Consider the following 19,993-nt stretch of genomic DNA (forward strand, 5'->3'; position numbering starts at 1 on the left):
ACAGGAAATAGGATACAGCTGATATCACAGTCCCACAGTCAACCACACCTGCATGTATTACTGAATACTATATACAATCTAATTCAGATTTGGTCATTTAATTGTATATGTTACATATTAAATTATTATAATTTAAACGGTTTATTGTGTTAGACAAATCAAATATGTTAAGTGGAGAATTTAGATTGATTGCATTGTTATAAAAACACAAAATTACCCACCTGTAAATCAACTATTGCATTCCAGTGACGATTTTAGCATGTACATTTTATGTAGGCCCTAAGAGTTTGTGGGCACCGTTTGCCATAGTTCTAGTGCCATTTATGTATTGTGTTGTGGCTTTGCTGGCATGCAACTAAAACATTTTTTTTGTGAGGAGTCTGTTTCTCAAACTAGATACTCTAATGTACTTCTCCTCTTGCTCAGTTGTGCACCGGGGCCTCCCACTCCTTTCTATTCTGGTTAGAGACAGTTTGCTCTGTTCTGTGAAGGGAGTAGTACACAGCACTGTACGAGATCTTCAGTTTCTTGGCCATTTCTAGCATGGAATAGTCTATTCATGTTCTGAGAAATAAAGGCTGTCGAGTTTCAGAAGAAAGTTATTTGTTTCGGGCCATTTAAACCCACAAATGCTGATGCTCCAGATCCTCAACTAGTCTAAAGGCGGACAGTTTTATTGCTTCTTTAATCAGATGTAACAGTTTTCTTGTGTCGAAGGAGAGGCGGACCAAAACGCAGCGTGGTTATTATGATACATCTTTAATGAAGATGATAAATGAACAATATACAAACCAAGAACTGTGAAAGAGCCAGGTGCAAACACAGAGACAGGAACAATCACCCACAAAACCCAACACCAAACAGGCTACCTAAATATGGTTCCCAATCAGAGACAATGACTAACACCTGCCTCTGATTGAGAACCATATCAGGCCAAACACAGAAACAGACAAACTAGACACACAACATAGAATGCCCACTCAGATCACACCCTGACCAAACAAAACATAGAAACATACAAAGCAAACTATGGTCAGGGTGTGACATCAGAACAGTTTTCAGCTGTGCTAACATAATTGCAAAATGATTTTCTAATGATCAATTAGCCTTTTAAAATGATTAACTTGGATTAGCTAACACAACGTGCCATTGGAACACAGGAGTGATGGTTGCTGATAATGGGCCGCTGTACACCTATGTAGATATTCTAACAAAAAGCAGTTTCCAGCTACAATAGTCATTTACAACATTAACAATGTCTACACTGTATTTCTGATCAATTTGATGTTTTAATGGTCAATTTTTTGAGTGCTTTTCTTTCAAAAACAAGGACAATTCTAAGTGACCCCAAACTTTTGAACAGTAGTGTAGTTGAGTAAAAGTAGTAAAAAATATAACTATATTTTTGGGGGGCAAAATAAAACCACCGGCCCGTGGGCCGCCATTTGGGGAACCCTGATCTAATGGACAAGTTGTCTTCTGTTCAGTGTCACATCTCTGGATTCAATCAAACCAGGGTTGTATTCACAAGGAATGAAATGATAGATTGACCAAAATGTGGGGGGGACCACCTGAACTTGTCCAATAAGAAACATTTGTTTTCCGTTGCAAATTGTTTTGTTACGGTGTGCACTAATGAATGCAACGATGTACTGTCGCTGGGCAAAAAGAAAATTGTCTTTAGGTGCTGTAATTACTTATATAATGCATAATGATGGATAAAAAAAAATCAAAAATCTTTGTGCAGTAATTATATACATTTTTCTCACAGTGGTTTACTGCTTTTGGTTCCTTATAACATATTAAAACAGTTTAGACCTTAGAACATAAGAACATTTCAGATTAGCCTCCCCATCAATTATGATTTTCATTAAAAAAAAAAGATTGTAGTAATTAAGAACTACAATTAAAATCTTCATCCTATTTACAAAACCTGAACAGTGTCAAGGTGTGGGATTTGAAAAGGAATTTCAAAGTGTGAAATATACAAAAAAAACAGGGGACAACAAAATCGTAAGTGGAATAGGCCTCAAGCAGGCACATCAACAAATCGCTTGATAGACACTTCATACAGAGAAGAAAACATTTTGTTGAACTGCAAAATAAACAAAACTTTACACATGAACATCTCAAACCACTATAGTCGAGCTAAACCAAAAGCCCAAGCTTCTTTGGAAGAGCCCTGACCAGTGCCAAGCAGGGTAGCATATAAATTGATGAATCATTCTAGCTGTATCTATAGTGCCAACTTCCAATCATGTACTGAAGTAAGAAGGAACTGATACAAGATTTGCCAGGAATTATGGGAGGTGGAGTCTTGTCGTGGACACCATTCACCTCAAGCTGCCACAATACAACAGATTAGTCAGTCTATACGTAATGCCATCAGCAACATGATAGCAGTAAAACATAATGGGAACTGAAACAGTCATTCTATAACTACAATATTAATACAGTAGCAGCCTCTTTCATAACATAAAACAATTGTGGCATTTACAAAAGTATCATAATCAACCACCAGGTAAATATTTACATGTTCAACTTGAAACTGATTACTAATTCTCTCAGATTACTAATCGACTCTCGTTTTTCAGGTTTACAGTTGCGTTCCATTGCACTGCCTTCATGGAGGCGAGCCCTGGGCAAGATATAAATGTAGATCTGAATTTTACACCAACAGATGGCGCCAGACAAGAAAGGAGAAAGAGGAAGGCCAAAAACAAACAGCTGTGGGAGGAGTGACAGACTGACTTCTGATAATGGTTATATGTTACATTCAGTGACAAAAATGATAAAACACAAAGTCAAGTCAAAGTTTGCATTCCAAATGGCACCATATTCCCTCTGGTCAAAAGTAGTGCACTATATAGGGAATTGGGTGCCACATTCTCATATTCTCCCCAGAGATATTGTAGCAGAATCAAAGCCCAGGGAGAATACTGGCAGATGCAGGAGTATCTCTTGAAACCTGATGATCAACATGTTTACAGTTTCATTCCATTGCATTTCCTGGACGTTGCGCTCTGAGCAAGATATACATCTGCATTTTACACTAGCAGATCGAGCAAGACAAGGAAAAAGGAAGGCCTAAAACTAAATCTGTGGTAGGAGCAACCGGCTGGCTTTTGGTTATAAGAGTGGTTGTTGTGCAGTCTTGTGAAACCCTCTTTCAGAAGTGTAACCAGTTTTACTACATGTTTTCAGAAAAGTGCTGTGTTGAAATTGAATGTTCGCACAACCTTGGTATAGAACGGCATGTAACATTAGTGTATGGTGTTCCAGTATAATAATAACAACCAATATGGTAGAATCTACAGTAGAGGAAATGTGGAATGTTAAACCATGCATCTTGTAGTATAGTGTGTACAGTGATTAGATTACCTGGTATTACAGTATACCAATGTTCTACAGTGGTAGAATCGAGAGTGTAGTGACACCATGGCAACCCTGTATAGAAACATATCATTTGTAATCAACCACAGACTTTAAAGGCTGCCATCAGCAGTAGATTGTGAAGAAACAAATGCCTCAATTAGAATGACCCGAGTGCCAAAGTGACTGTCATTGGACACTTAACAGGAAACAGTCCATCAAAGGATAGTGACAAGCCCCTTATTGATCGTCAAGGAAACAGTCCCTTTCCAGAGACTGCCAGTTAACGAATCAGTTACTAAAGACTGGAATGCTGGTCCTGGGTACTGTCACTATTTAGACCTGGAGAGACAGAGAGAGGGAGAGAGAAAGAGAGAGAACGAGAAAGAGCATATTGTTATACAATAATAGAAAGTAAAAACAGGAGAGACTTTTCACTAATCATTATAAGGAGCACGGCCAGCATGTAAACTACAATCATTAAAAAAAAAACACAAAAAAACATGTCCCCTATGAAGCTACGATGCTGAATAGAAAGAGAGCTATTATAAATACAGTAGACGTAGATACAATATGTTTTAGATATATTCATTTTAGATGTACAATAGAGATATAGACATATTAGATGTAGATACAACATACAGTAAGGATAGCGTTTCCTTCTGCCTCATCATCGTGGTGCCTGTCATTTGGGTGGCCATTGTGACCTATAACCGACAAGGACAAGTCAGAAGCTGATCTGTGACATATGGTGGACGAATGTCATGTAACGTTTCAATCTCCAGAGGAGCATTGCCTCAGTGAAAATAACAGTAGGGCAGAATTTTTTTTTTAAGTTAGTCAAGCGACTTGCAAGTAGGGTTGGGCGATATGGCCTAAAAGTAATAGCTCCATTTCATCCCCCCCAGAGGTTTGGACGATTCAAGAGAGATTTATATATATATATATATATATATATATACACACCTCGATTTCTTGTTTTTCTATAAACAAATTAAAAAAGGACAAGACTTAATTCTAAACAGAATTTTCTTTATTAAAATAAAAAAATATACAAGGCCTCAAGGCCTATTTGTGCAAAACAAATGAACACACATCCACACGTCTATTCTATCGTTTAGGAATGTTTGACCGCTCGCTGTTTGAATATGTCATTTATATAATCATTTTGATTGAAAATGCATTAATTTAGTTAATTTGCTGTTATAATTAAAACAGCCTGTGGTTATTTGCTATTGGATTGGCAGAATGACAACTACTAACACATTAGCCTACAGTTGGCCTGAACATAACTTTTTTGAATGCACTTTAATTATCCAATGTCACACTTACCGATGGCGAGGTGAAGCCTGTGCCCAAAGCACTGTAGGCGGGTCCAGTTGTTCAAGGGCAATGCTTTTATCATGTTGCTCCCGCTGTCAGTTGTCATGCACACCTGTTGGTCTTCACCCATCTTCCACAATGCCAGAGTCTTTGAGATCCTGGGCTATTAATTCACCCGTATGATCATCGGGGATGTAAGACGTCTGTAGGCAGACGTTTTACAATGTCCAGTCTTCATTTATGTAGTGGACTGTCAAATTTAGGTATGGCTCTGACGTTCTGCTCGACCATAGATCGGCTGTGGAGGAAAAATAAGAAACACTAGCCAGGTTCTCTGCGACTCTTTCGTGGGTAGCAGTGTATAATCGCGGCAGGGCTTCTTCCGTGAAATACTTGCGGCTTGGCAGCTGATTTGTGGTCACCTGTACCTAGCAGATTTTTAAATGCTGGCTTTTCTACTGTAAAGATTGGGACCATATCTTTCGCTATGTAATAGGTCACTGCATCCGTTATCTTCTTCCACCTCAAACTTTTGTCATAAGGGATTACGTTTGAAAAGGAAGCGACTATGGTAGTTTGTCTTTTAGCTGACATTTTGGAAATTGGGCGACTGGAATCGGCATTGCATAGTCTCACGAATTCCTCCCATTCCACCGCGTGTTTCAGTTGCAGGTGATGGAAGGGGTTGGTTGTACTGCTGCTTTTCGTAGCAATTGTCTTTCGACACATTTTGCACAAGACATTCGTTTGCTGAACAACAGACCTCTTCAACCCAAACCACTTCCATAGTATTGAAAAAACCTTGCAGCCCTTTTCGGGGATGATTTCATCCTCACGAGAGGCTGAGTTGGTTTTCCCATTTTGGTGGAACTCTTACCGCCGCTACACTTTGTCAGTGTGGTTACAATTTGTGAAAGGCTGTCTACAGTTGTGATTGGTGGATAACCTCTGTGCACACGTTGGCACATGATTCGACATTGGCCTGACAGCGAAGAGACAGTGAGAAGCTGCATTTGCCAAACGTTACAACATTATAACAGAACCGCCATTCTTGCGATAGACAATTTCCATATCACGTTAAAACAAACTCGAATATATCGAAAAAACTTGATCGCCCAGCCCTACTTGCAAGACAGCAGGTCTTCCCTCACAGTGCAGACAGGCCCATATTTCACCCAGCATGACAACATAAACTCTGCAACAAAAAAAAACTCATTCAAAGATAATTCGTAAAATAACTTCACAGATCTTCATAACAGCTTACAGACGGTAGGCAATTAAGGTCACAGTTATGAAAACCTAGGACACTAAAGAGGCCTTTCTACTGAATCTGAAAAACACCAAAAGAATGATGCCCAGGGTCCCTGCTCATCTGCGTGAACGTGCCTTAGGCATGCTGCAAGGAGGTATGAGGACTGCAGATGTGGCCAGGGCAATCAATTGCAATGTCTGTACCGTGAGACGCTTAAGACAGCAGTACAGGGAGACAGGACGGACAGCTGATCATTCTCGCAGTGGCAGACCACGTGTAAAAACACCTGCACAGGATCGGTACATCCAAACATCACACCTGCGGGACAGGTACAGGATGGCAACAACTGCCTGCGTTACACCAGGAACACACAATCCCTCCATCAGTGCTCAGACTGTCCGCAATAGGCTGAAAGAGGCTGGACTGGGGGCTTGTAGGCCTGTTGTGAGGCAGGTCCTCACCAGACATCACCGGCAACATCGTTGCCTACGGGCACAAACCCACCGTCCCTGGACCAGACAGGACTGGCAAAAAGTGCCATTCACTGACGAGTCACAGTTTTGTCTCACCAGGAGTGATGGTCGGATTCGCGGTTATCGTTGAAGGAATGAGCGTTACACCGAGGCCTGTACTCTGGAGCGGGATCGATTTGGAGGTGGAGGGTCCATCATGTCACAGCATCTTCGGACTGAGCTCGTCATTGCAGGAAATCTCAGCGCTGTGTGTTACAGGGAAGACATCCTCCTCCCTCATGTGGTACCCTTCCTGCAGGCTCATCCTGACATGACCCTCCAGCATGACAATGCCACCAGCCATACTGCTCATTCTGTGTGTGATTTCCTGCAAGACAGGAATGTCAGTGTTCTGCCGTGGCCAGCAAAGAGCCCGGATCTCAATCCCATTGAGCACATCTGGGACCTGTTGGATCGGACATTGAGGGCTAGGGCCATTCCTCCCAGAAATGTCCCGGGAACTTGCAGGTCCCTTGGTGGATGAGTGGGGTAACATCTCACAGCAAGAACTGGCAAATCTGGTGCAGTCCATGAGAAGGCCATGCACTGCAGTACTTCATGCAGCTAAACTCCCGAAATTAGAACAGGGGTGAGTCATTTCTTAAGATTTCCCCATGTGACGGATGAAACACTTCCCTTTGACCTATATTCAATCAAATAAGTCATTCAATTCAAAGGGAGAGAACAGTGTTCCGGCTGAGTGGCTAGTTTCACAAACCAAAAGCATGTGAATGCTAGCCTGCTCAAATATCTGTTTGTACTACTCTTGCCAACTCCATAGCTCATTGTCAAGACAAAGATGTTAGGCATGACAATGAGTGACAAGGGGTTGGCATGATAGCCCAAACAGACTGGCACTCAGGATATGTGAATGCATTACGGAGTGTTGTTTTTGCCTTGGAAAATGTAATCATTTTAATTTGTTGAGTTATTATTATCAAGTTTTCCAAATTAAGATGCTGGTCATTATAAAGTATGTGTATTGCTTTTACAGGGAATTATGTGAACTGTCTAGGAAAGATGGGAAAACATTTTTCATTTTTTAATAAATACTGAATATTGAAGGACTTACTCATTAATGGGAAGGTGGACTGCCTTCGAGCCCCTGTGAAAAATAAATGACAAAACCTACTATTACAATTTAGCTTAAAACAAACTATACTGAACAAAAATATAAATGCAACATGTAAAGTCTTGGTCCCATGTTTAATGTCCTGAATTAAAAATCCCAGAAATGTTCCATATGCACAAAAAACATATTTCTCTCAGATTTTGTTAGTGAGCATTTATCCTTTGCAAAAATAATCCATCCACCTGAGATGTGTGGCTTGTCAAGAAGCTGATTTAAACAGCATCGTTACACAGGTGCACCTTGTGCCGGGGACAATAAAAGGCCACTAAAATGTGCAATTTTGTCACACATCACAATGCCACAGATGTCTCAAGTTTTGAGTGAGTGTGCATTTGGCATGTTCACTGCAGGAATGTCCATCAGAGGTGTTGCCATATAATTTAATGTTCACTTCTCTACCATAACCCGCCTCCAATGTCGTTTTAGAGAATTTTGCAGGCCCATATAAGCACCGTCTGAGAGCTGTCATCAGTCTGTACTGTATGACAATTCATGTACTTACGTTGGACAGAGCGCCTCTTAAATATCAGCAGCGCAGCAAGGAGTCCAATGACCAGAGATCCTATGAACCCAACTGGGGCAAGCCACTGGGTAGTGGAGTCAGAAGCAAAATCATCTTTTGAACCTTCAAATGCAGGTGGAAAATAAACTATTAGCAAATTAAATAGGAAATTCACAGATATTTGAATTAAATACAGGTAGTGCTACTCTGTGACCAGACATAGATGCACAAAGTCCATGATTGAGAACAAATCAAATATGATTATTTTTTACAAATCTAATCCAGCAGACCTGGATTCAGTCAACCAAAGTTCAATGTCATTTCAACTAAAAAGAAGTTCCAATATTATTCTAAAATATCAAATCCAGAGGAAAAGGTCAATTATGATTGGTCAAAGTCAACATCAGGTCAACTTAATTTCCTGCAGAGTAATATTTGATTATTTTGATATCTTAAAATAAACAGACTAGAGCTCTTTTCTAATCTAAATATAATCTTAATTTACTACCCATTGCTAAGACTAATTTCGCATCAGATGGATAATTTGTGTTTGGAAATTCCCAGCCAGGCAGGTCAGAAAAAAACATTCAAAATGGCTGCGAGAGGTGAGAAACAACTGCAGAGAAGGAATGTTCTGGTAAGAAGGTATTATGACTGCACTGAATCGTGATAAGATGGAGCATTTGAGACATTTTGGAGACGATGAGCTCTAATTTGCAACTGGTGCAGGTATTTTACAACTCCACTATTTCTTCTAGGCTCACCAGATGACACGCAGACTGGGTTAAGCAAACATTGAAGAATTTCTGGGATCATACTGAAACATGCAATGGAATGTTTCTTAGCCAAACCAAGACATTAATTTTATTTTTTTCAATTTCAAGGAAGATGTTCAGTCAGATTTGGGAGCATGTTATGGCCTGATCTACTCCACCCCTCAGTGACATGTTCTCTCATTAGGAGGTTGATTTATTGTGCTCACACATGATAAAGACGTTGTTAAAAAGGCCTATGCTAATAAAAGTAGGCTAGATTGAGGCTGAACTGTTTACAATGATCAGGGTTAGGATGAGCGAATAAGGCAGACTGGCATGTTTTGGATTTGGCCCAGCTTTCAAAAAGGATGACATCACAATCATTCATAGACACTGTGTATACCGACCACGATGGCAGAACATACCTGCTGAACATACAAACGGGATCTCAAATGATGCCTTCCCCTCCTGGACTCCATTGGTGTTGTGCACTGTGCATGAGTAGTTTGTGGAACCACTGTATGTAGCCTTCAGAACTGTCAGTTTACTGGAGAGGCTAAACAGTGTGTCGTCTGTCTTTTTGGCCACGAGTTCAGCACTGCCTGTGCAGTTCGTGCCAAACTCGTCAAACCACCAGATCAAACCTTTCTGGTGCCCGCCTGTAGAGTTGCAGAAAATGGTCACATCTGTGTTCTGTTTTATGCAGTTCTCAGGACTGGAACTCATGGTTGGTGATTTGTACATAGCTGGACGAGAGAGAGAAAGATACATTATATTACATACAGTTGAAGTTGAAAGTTCATACACCTTAGCCAAATACATTTAAAACTCAGTTTTTCACAATTCCTGACATTTAATTCAAGTAAAAATTCCCTCTTATGTCTGTTAGGATCACCACTTTATTATGTGAAATGTCAGAATAATAGTAGAGAGAATGATTCATTTCAGTTTTTATTTCTATCATCACATTCCCAGTGGGTCAGAAGTTTACATACACTCAATTAGTATTTTGTAGCATTGCCTTTAAATAGTTTAACTTGGGTCAAACATTTCAGGAAGCCTTCCACAAGCTTCCCACAATAAGTTGGGTGAATTCTGGCCTACTCCTCCTGACAGAGCTGGTGTAACTGAGTCAGGTTTGTCGGCCTCCTTGCTCGCACACACTTTTTCAGTCCTGCCCACACATATTCTATAGGATTGAGGTCAGGGCTTTGTGATGGCCACTCCAATACCTTGACTTTGTTGTCCTTAAGCCATTTTGCCACAACTTTGGAAGTATGCTTGGGGTCATTGTTCATTTGGAAGACCCATTGGCAACCAAGCTTTAACTTCCTGACTGATGTCTTGAGATATTGCTTCAATCTATCCACATAATTTTCCATCCTCATGAAGCCATCTATTTTGTGAAGTGCACCAGTCCCTCCTGCAGCAATGCACCCTCACAACATGATGCTGCCACCCCCGTGCTTCACAGTTGGGATGGTGTTCTTCGGCTTGCAAGCCACCACCTTTTTCCTCCAAACATAACAATGGTCATTATGGCCAAACAGTTCTATTTATGTTTCATCAGACCAGAGGACATTTCTCCAAAAAGATTGATCTTTGTCCCCATGTGCAGTTGCAAACCGTAGTCTGGCTTTTTTAATGCCGGTTTTGGAGCAGTGTCTTCTTCCTTGCTGAGCGGCCTTTCAGGTTATGTCGGTATAGGACTCATTTTACTGTGGATATAGATACTTTTGTACCTGTTTCCTCCAGCATCTTCACAAGTTCCTTTACTGTTGAGTACTCTTGAGTACGATTGTTTGTACAGATGATCGTGGTACCTTCAAGTGTTTGGAAATTGCTCCCAAGGATGAACCAGACTTGTGGAGGTTGATTTTCCTATGATGTCAAGCAAAGAGGCACTGAGTTTGAAGGTAGGCCTTGAAATGCATCCACAGGTACACCTCTAATTGACTCAAATGATGTCAATTTGAGCCTATCAGAAGCTTCTAATGCCATGACATCATTTCCTGGAATTTTCCAAGCTGTTTAAAGGCACAGTCAACTTAGTGTATGTAAACATCTGACCCACTGGAATTGTGATACAGTGAATTATAAGTGAAATAATCTGTCTGTAAACAATTGTTGGAAAAATGACTTGTGTCATGCACAAAGTAGATGTCCTAACCAACTTGCCAAAACTATAGTTTGTTAACAAGAAATGTGTGGAGTGGTTGAAAACTATTTTTAATGACTCCACCCTAAGTGTATGTAAACATCTGACTTCAACTGTACATGTGGGTGCAGTTCGCAACAACGTCAGCGGGTGATCATCGATAAGACAGACTTGGCACCTTTTCAACACCCATCAAAGGGTTATAACTTGGAATGAGATTACTGGAGGAGTGATTTTAATAAACTGGAATGACCTTTTATTACTCACATGTTCTAATTGAGTCTGTGTACATTATTTGTAAACACTGATTGCGTGACGTGGGTAGAATGGCATTACGGAGGCTAGTTGTGGACATTCCCACTGGTACTACTCTGTGCCATTTGAGCACTGTCAAGTAACTCTGGCTCCTGCTGTGCTGTCCAATCTCTCTCTCCCTCACAATAGATCTGAACTCCTCCTGAACACATTTCAGACTAAACATCCTTATCAACTTTTTATCATACCTGTATGGGCAGGTGTGTGTGTGTGTGTGTGTATGACAACAATGGAAGTTGAATAGAACTTCATTTCAACATGTGGGCATCATAACACCCTGATGAAGGCTATGAGCTGAGACACATTTAAAAAAATTAAATGTTGTATTGTATTGTATTCTTCTATTGCCCTTAAAGAGGGCAGAATATCTCACATGTTCCAGTTTTTTCCTTTCATGGACCTGTGTTGAAAGGTGCTTTTATAATCACATTTGGTTGAACTGTAGACAGTATAGGACTCACCTGTGACACTGAGGCTGACTGTAGCTGTAGCATCACCACTGTCTGTTCTCACCATGCATTCATACTCCCCCTTGTCGGCCATCTTGGTATTTGTCAACAACAAGGACACATTCATATTATCCTTGTTCCAGGATGGCTCAGCAAATTTAAACCCAAGGGTTGAGGCATTTACATGTTTATGGTATTCCAACAAAGGTGCATCACCTCCCACCCTCTTCCAGGTCACTGTCAAGATGGTCACGTTCTGAACAGCTTTGACATTACACTCCAGCAATGACTGCTGACCATAAACCCCATGGTATTCTTCTTCACACTCCAGTTTGACAAATGCTGTAAGTAAAATATCATTTTAGAGAAAAAGACCACATAAATACAGAAGATAATTACTGTTATAGTAGTCAGGTTTATCATAATGTCACCAATCTTATTGAACTTTTAGTAAAAAATAATATACAGTTCTTCCAAACCACAATGTTAATAATCTGCTGAAAACAATAAATAAATTGTTGTATTTATGTATATAACATTTTATAATCATTATGGAATTTATGACACAACTTACTCTCAGAAGATTTTCCAGCTCTGATACAGCCTAAATGGATCGCAAAAAACAGAAAACTGGTAGCTGAAGTCATCTTTGGATTCCTGAGTAGGAAGAGAGAAATGTACAATGACCACTTGTCACAGCAGTTTGAGATAAGTCTCTAGACTGCGTGAGGTAGGTCTATAGACTGCCTATCACTCATTAGGCCCTAATCTATGGATTTAACATGACTGGTAATACAGATGCATCTGTTGGTCACAGATACATTTAAAAATAAAAGGGCCTCACAGTATTTCTGTGCATTCAAATTGCCATCGTTAAAATGAAATTGTGTTCATTGTCCGTAGCTTATGCCTACCCATACCATAACCCCACCGCCACTATTGGACGTACTGCCAAATTCCCTAAAAGGACACTGGAGGTGGTTTATGTGGACATCTATAAGTACCTAGGTGTCTGGCTAGACTGTAAACTCTCCTTCCAGACTCATATCAAACATCTCCAATCTAAAATCAAATCTAGAGTCGGCTTTCTATTCCGTAACAAAGCCTCCTTCACTCACGTCGCCAAACTTACCCTAGTAAAACTGACTATCCTACCGATCCTCGACTTCGGCAATGTCATCTACAAAATAGCTTCCAATACTCTACTCAGTAAACTGGATGCAGTTTATCACAGTGCCATCCGTTTTGTTATTAAAGCACCTTATACCACCCACCACTGCGACCTGTATGCTCTAGTCGGCTGGCCCTCGCTACATATTCGTCGCCAGACCCACTGGCTCCAGGTCATCTACAAGTCCATGCTAGGTAAAGCTACGCCTTATCTCAGTTCACTGGTCACGATGGCAACACCCACAGGGAGCACGCGCACCAGCAGGTGTATCTCACTGATCATCCCTAAAGCCAACACCTCATTTGGCCGCCTTTCCTTCCAGTTCTCTGCTGCCTGTGACTGGAACGAATTGCAAAAATCGTTGAAGTTGGAGACTTTCATCTCCCTCACCAACTTCAAACATCTGCTATCTGAGCAGCTAACCGATCGCTGCAGCTGTACATAGTCCATCGGTAAATAGCCCACCCAATTTACCTACCTCATCCCCATACTGTTTATATTTATTTCCTTTTCTAGTCTTTTGCACACCAGTATCTCTACCTGCACATGACCATCTGATCATTTATCACTCCAGTGTTAATCTGCAAAATTGTAATTATCCGCCTACCTCCTCATGCCTTTTGCACACAATGTATATAGACTATTTTTTTCTTTCCACTGTGTTATTGACTTGTTTATTGTTTACTCCATGTGTAACTCTGTGTTGTTGTCTGTTCACACTGCTATGCTTTATCTTGGCCAGGTCACAGTTGTAAATGAGAACTTGTTCTCAACTAGCCTACCTGGTTAAATAAAGGTGAAATAAAATAAAAATATGGTATAGAAATGAACAATAAATTCTCTGGCAACAGCTCTGGTGGACATTCCTGCAGGCAACATGCCAATTGAACGCTCCCTCAAAACTTGAGACATCTGTGGCATTGTGTGGTATGGCAAAACTGCACATTTTAAAGTGGCCTTTTAGTGTACCCATCACAAGGTGCACCTGTGTAATGATCATGCTGTTTAACCAGCTTCTTGATATGCCACACCTCTCAGGTGGATGGATTATCTTGGCAAAAGAGAAATACTCATTAACAGGGATGTAAACAAATTTGTGCACAACATTTGAGAAAATATTGTGCGCATGGAACATTTCTGGGATCTTTATTTCAGCTCATGAGACATGGGACCAACACTTTACATGTTGCATTTATTATTTTGTTCAGTGTAAGTGCATAGTGAATGAGGGCCTAACATAGCTTAATAGGGGGCAGTTGCCTATCTATTTGTCACCTCCCACCTGGATTGTCAACATACCTGTTTTAACTATTTCTTTGGCAGGCAAACACAATAAAATGTGAACAATGCAAATAGACAAAAGAGCATTTACATTTTAGTCATTTAGCAGACACACTTATCCAAAGCGACTTAAGTGTTCAACTTAAGATGCACTACATGTACAAAAATATGTGGACACCCCTTCAAATGAGTGGATTCGGCTATTTCAGCCACACCCATTGAAGACAGGTGTATACAATTTAACACACACCCATGCAATCTCCATAGACAAACATTGGCAGTAGAATGACCTTACTGAAGAACCCAGTGACTTTCAACTTGGCACCGTCATAGAATGCCACCTTTCCAATAAGTCAGTTCATCAAATTTCTGCCCTGCTACAGCTGCACCGGTCAACTGTAAGTGCTGTTATTGTGAAGTGGAAACGTCTAGGAGCAACGACGGCTCAGCCGCGAAGTGGTAGGACACATAAAATCGTCTATCCTTGGTTGCAACACTCACTACCGAGTTCCAAACTGCATCTGGAAGCAATGTCAGCACAATAACTGTTTGTCAGGAACTTCATGAAATGGGTTTCCATGGCCAAGCAGCCGCACACAAGCCTAAGATCACCATGCACAATGCCAAGCTGTGGCTGGAGTGGTGTAAAGCTCGCCGGCATTGGACTCTGGAGCAGTGGAAACGCGCTCTCTGGAGTGATAAATCATGCTTCACAATCTGGCAGTCTGAAGGACTAATCTGGGTTTGGCGAATGCCAGGAGAACGCTACCTGAATGAATGCATAGTGGCAACTATAACGTTTGTTGGAGGAGGAATAATGTTCTGGGGTTGTTTTTCATGGTTCGGGATAGGCCCCTTAGTTCCAGTGAAGGGAAATCTTAATGCTACAGCACACAATGACATTCTAGACGATTCTGTGCTTCCAACTTTGTGGCAACAGTTTGCGGAAGGTCTTTTCCTGTTTCAGCATGACAATGCCCCCATACACAAATCGTGGTCATTACAGAAATGGTTTGTTGAGATCGGTGTGGAAGAACTTGACTGGCCTGCACAGAGCCCTGACGTCAACCCCATTGAACACCTTTGGGATGAATTGGAATGTCGACTGCAAGCCATCCCTAATCGCCCAACATCAGTGCCCGACCTCACTAATGCTCTTGTGGCTGAATGGAAGCAAGTCCCCACAACAATGTTCCAACATTGCTGGAGAGCCTTCCCAGAAGAGTGGAGGCTGTTATAGCAGCAAAGGGGGGACCAACTCCATATTAATGCTCATGATTTTGGAATGAGATGTTTGACGAGCAGGCGTCCACATACTTTGGTAATGTATTCTAGCTAGGTGGGTCAACCACATATCGCTATCAGCAAAGTTAGAGCTAGTAAGGGAGGGAGAAGTCAAGTGTGAAAGGCTTTTTTTTCACACTGAAGGAAACACATTCTGTTTTTAAGGAAACAATGTGTGGGAGATGACAGCACTGTTAAATTAATTCAAGTGGCCACTAAAGCTGTTGGAGTTATTCTCACCCACAATATACTTGTTGCTTCTGGAGTCAATGTAGCTGAAGAATTGGGATAAACAGCTGCAATGGGAGAATAAGCCATTTTTTCCTCCCTTGTGAGGACTACTGAAAGGACCTTTTACAGAAAGATGCATGAAATAGGCCTACAGATGCAAAACTGCAGGCAATGATCAAGGGATAGGATGTAGTACCACGCTAACTTGGTTGTGGTTTGAGACAACAAAAAAATCCATATAGTATACTTGACATGTGGAGAAAACTCCAAAATGTTGGACACACAAAATTAAACATTTGCAGGACTCAGAACCCTCACTTTAATGAGTTAACATGATTTAACACAGAATCAACCTTGATTGGTGGGAAGAAACAGCTTGCCTTACCTGCTACTGTGGTCAATTCATTGAATGAGAAGTAGAACAAGAGCAAACTCCTCAGCAGTGACATCATATCACCACAGCTGGCTGTGTACTGCTGTCTGTCTCTGTCTGACATCTACTTATAAAGAACAGGAAATAGGATACATCTGACATCACAGTCCCTCACAGTCAACCACACCTTCATGTATTACTGCAGTCTAATTTAGAATTCTTAATCGAATCCAATGCTATATATATATGTTATTATAATTGCAATGGTTTATTGTGTTAGTCAAAAAATATGGTAAGTTTAGAGTTGAGAGTAGAGTGGAGAGTTTAGATGGATTGTATTGTTATAGAACCACAACAACATATCCAACTGTAAATGAACTTCACTGCATTCACATTACAACAGGCATGTTAAAAAAGCATATCAAAGTTACATCATGTTGTGTTCATGTTATTCACCTTCCAGACGTTGATTTTTCTCAATGTTAATCAAACTCAGCTCATAGCTCTTCTCACGCTTTGCATCAGAATTTGAATGAGAGGAGAAAATTCCCTCTAGTGGACATGTTGCTTCTGTTCAGTGTCACATGTCTAACTTCAGTTCAATCAATCCAGGGTTGTATTCACAAGGGACCAAATGAAAGCCGATTGGGAATTGTTTTGCTACTGTGTACTAATGAACTGTCGCTGGGCAAAAAAATACAGTCTTCAGGTACTGTAACTACTTATATAATAAATAATGATGAAGATTATTTTCCTTCTTTGTGCAGTAATTTCATACATTTTCCTCACAATGGGTTTACAGCTTTTGGTTCCTTAAAACTTATGAAAACAGTTTACATCTTAGAACATGAAAGAATGCAGATTAGCCTCCCCATCAATTATGATTTTCATTTGTTTAAAGATTGTAGTATTTAAAAACAACAATTGAAAATATTTACAAAACCTTCCGTGTAACATCTTTCTCACTGCCCTGTGTTTAATGAACAGTATCAAGGTGCGCCATTTGAACAGGAATTTCACAGTGCGAAATATACCCAGAAATATCACACAATATTCTGCATTTTACATGTTTTATCTGGACAAAGTAAAAAAGCTTTAATCTCAATGATATCATTAATAATAAACAAAGTCACATATAAAAACATACAAAATAGGGTAAGGTACATATGGGGTAAGGTACATATGGGGTACGGTAAATATGGGGTACGGTACATATGGGGTACGGTACATATGGGGTAAGGTACATATGGGGTAAGGTACATATGGGGTGAGGTACCTATGGAGTGAGGTACATATGGGGAAAGGTACATATGGGGCGAGGTACATATGGGGTGAGGTACATATGGGTACGGTACATATGGGGTAAGGTACATATGGGGTAAGGTACATATGGGGTGAGGTACATATGGGGTAAGGTACATATGGGGTGAGGTACATATGGGGTGAGGTACATATGGGGTAAGTTACATATGGGGTAAGGTACATATGGGGTAAGGTACATATGGAGTACGGTACATATGGGGTAAGTTACATATGGGGTGAGGTACATATGGAGTACGGTACATATGGGGTAAGTTACATATGGGGTAAGGTACATATGGGGTAAGGTACATATGGGGTAAGGTACATAGGCCTCAAGCAGACATGTATTGTATTGCTTTTACAGTGACTTCTGTGAACTGTCTAGGAAAGATGGGAAACCATAAACTCAAAGTGACAAATTAAAATGACATATACTGAATATTGAAGGACATACAGGACTGCCTTCGAGCTCCTGTCAAAATGGACACAAAACCTACTATTACAATTTAGCTTAAAACAAATTAAATAAAAAAGATCATCATTAAACCAAAAGCGATGCTGATGAACAATAAATAGCCTACAAGTGAGGTTAATGCATTAATAGATTATAGTTTTATTACAATATTATATTGTCTTTTTTTTGTACCTATTATCAAATCACTTGACAATCACTTCATATACAGACAGGAGTCCTCTCTCATCTTGGCCTCTTACACTACGAAATAACATGTCTTCATTTTGTTAGAATTGGCAAATAGTCATAACTTTACACACAAACATCTCAAGAGGTACATATGGGGTACGGTACATATGGGGTACGGTACATAGTAGAGCTGAGCAAAAATCACCAACAACAAAAAAGATCAAAGAGCCCTGACTAGTTCCATGCAGGCTGGCATAGAGATAGGTCAATCATATCTGTATCTACAGTGCCAACTGCCAAGTTTGCACTTAAGCAAGAAGGAACAGATACTGTAGAAGGGTTGGAAGGAATTGTGGGAGGTGTAGTCTTGCTGTGGACGGCATTCACCTCAAGTTACCTCAATACAGCAACAGATTTCTCAGTCAATATGTAACGCCATCACCAGCAACATGATAGCAGTAAAATGTGAACTGAAACGATCACTATATAAATATAAGACAATTGCTGCCCCTTGCAGAACACAAAATGTTTTGCAATGTTTCTCCAAAATGATCACGATCAACCAGCAGGTGAAGATGTTTACGTTACCTTGAAACTGATACCAATTCTCTCTGATTAATAATTGACTCTAGTCCATCGTTTTTCATGTTTACTGTTGCGTTCCATTAAACTGACTTCATGGAGGCGGGCCTGGGCAAGACATAGACATAGATCTGCATTTTCCAGCAGCATAAAGAGGAAGGACAAAACAAAAGAAACTGCTGCGGTAGCACTGTTGAAGCAACAGGCTGGCTGTTGGTAACAAGGTTGGTTTAATGTTACAATAAGTTCCAGATATTACACAAAGTCAAATCAAAGGATGACTTCAAAATGGCACCCTATTCCTTCTAGTCAAAAGTAATGTACTATTTAGCATAACATTTCTTCTCATACACATTGTAGCAGAATGAAAGCCCAGGGAGGACAGTGGCAGGCACAGCAGTATCCATTGAAACCTGATGATCAACAAATCTTTGGTCAAATGAAACATGTTTTATTGCACTGTACAGTCTTGCGAAACCTCAGAGGCGAAATTAGTTTCACTTCATCTTTTTGAAAAAGTGCTGTGTACACTCGTGAACAATGTTCCCTCTAAACTGCGCATGTGCAGCTCCCCGGGACTGATAAGCAGAAGAAATATCAGCCCTGTGCGAGTCTGAACTTTACTCAACTTTCTAGAGTTTTCCCAGTTAGTTAACACTATCAGTGTTTCCCTTTACTGTGGGAATTGTGATCGAATGAACGCAATATCAGCCACTTTCAATACAACATACCAAAACAAAACAAACAGTGCAATACTTACTATGCAAAACTAAATATATAAAAGATTTTGTTGTAGGCAGAACGCATCAGAGTAGGATTCTATTGCATTGACAGGCAGACTTGTACTCTACACAGACCAGTGTGCCATAACCAATCAGAGCTGCAGTAGGCCTATATACAAATAGACCATTGTCATATATAGATCTGTGCCATTCACTTTGAACTGGACTGCTTTTACAGCATGAGCGGTTGTGAGTAGATCAAAGCAAGAACTATATGTAGCGACTTGTGCACATTTGTACATTTGTTCACTAGTTAGTGAGTTATTAGCCCAGTTATTGATAATTTGTAGTCAGAAATGGGGGGTGATTGCTTCCTACAAGAACACAAAACGTGTGCATTTCAGCCTTGAATACACTAAGTAGCCAAAGCCAGAGGGTAGCATAATTTGTGTCATTCTCTGGAATAATGGTATGGGAATAATGATGCAAGTGGTTTCTTGCATCAAACAACACAACAACATTTTCAATCACCTCCTTGTTTGAAGGACAAGTGGATAAACAGGTTCATGTCAAGTCCTACATGTTTTTTTCAAAAGTCTCATGGAATGTAGACTTACATTGAACACCGCACATT

General features: G+C 40.3%; 1 protein-coding gene across 5 annotated transcripts; it reads right to left on the bottom strand.

Moving 5' to 3' along the window:
* Window positions 1-1,366: 1,366 nt before the first annotated feature.
* LOC112264137 lies at window positions 1,367-19,912 on the bottom strand. 5 transcript variants are annotated; one of them, XR_002955599.2, is made up of 8 exons: window positions 16,123-19,912; window positions 11,783-12,112; window positions 9,274-9,594; window positions 8,094-8,216; window positions 7,532-7,564; window positions 4,705-4,993; window positions 4,015-4,079; window positions 1,367-3,714 (listed from the first exon to the last, which is right to left on the bottom strand). XR_002955599.2 is itself a non-coding variant. In XM_024440725.2 (7 exons), exons 1-7 carry the CDS (start codon window positions 16,232-16,234, stop codon window positions 3,709-3,711), a joined length of 990 nt encoding a protein of 329 aa, XP_024296493.1. In that variant the 5' UTR covers window positions 16,235-19,911; the 3' UTR covers window positions 1,367-3,708. The 5 variants fall into 5 exon arrangements, 2 of the variants coding, with proteins under 2 accessions (XP_024296493.1, XP_024296496.1); XR_002955601.2 differs by adding an exon at window positions 12,345-12,427 and having other exon boundaries at window positions 4,015-4,993; window positions 16,123-19,910; XR_002955598.2 differs by having other exon boundaries at window positions 4,015-4,993.
* Window positions 19,913-19,993: the final 81 nt, after the last annotated feature.

Source organism: Oncorhynchus tshawytscha, linkage group LG02 (genome assembly GCF_018296145.1).
Source record: "Oncorhynchus tshawytscha isolate Ot180627B linkage group LG02, Otsh_v2.0, whole genome shotgun sequence".
In the NCBI taxonomy this organism is placed as follows: Eukaryota; Metazoa; Chordata; class Actinopteri; order Salmoniformes; family Salmonidae; genus Oncorhynchus; species Oncorhynchus tshawytscha.

What these genes read in the sequence shown, in the direction of transcription:
- LOC112264137 (XM_024440725.2), bottom strand. Translation starts at nt 16,234, where the DNA reads ATGTCAGACAGAGACAGACAGCAGTACACAGCCAGCTGTGGTGATATG. An exon ending in AGTCAGCCTCAGTGTCACAG is followed by an intron (nt 9,595 to 11,782) that starts GTGAGTCCTATA and finishes TCTCTCGTCCAG; the next exon opens with CTATGTACAAATCACCAACC. An exon ending in TAAGAGGCGCTCTGTCCAAC is followed by an intron (nt 7,565 to 8,093) that starts GTAAGTACATGA and finishes TATTTTTCACAG; the next exon opens with GGGCTCGAAGGCAGTCCACC.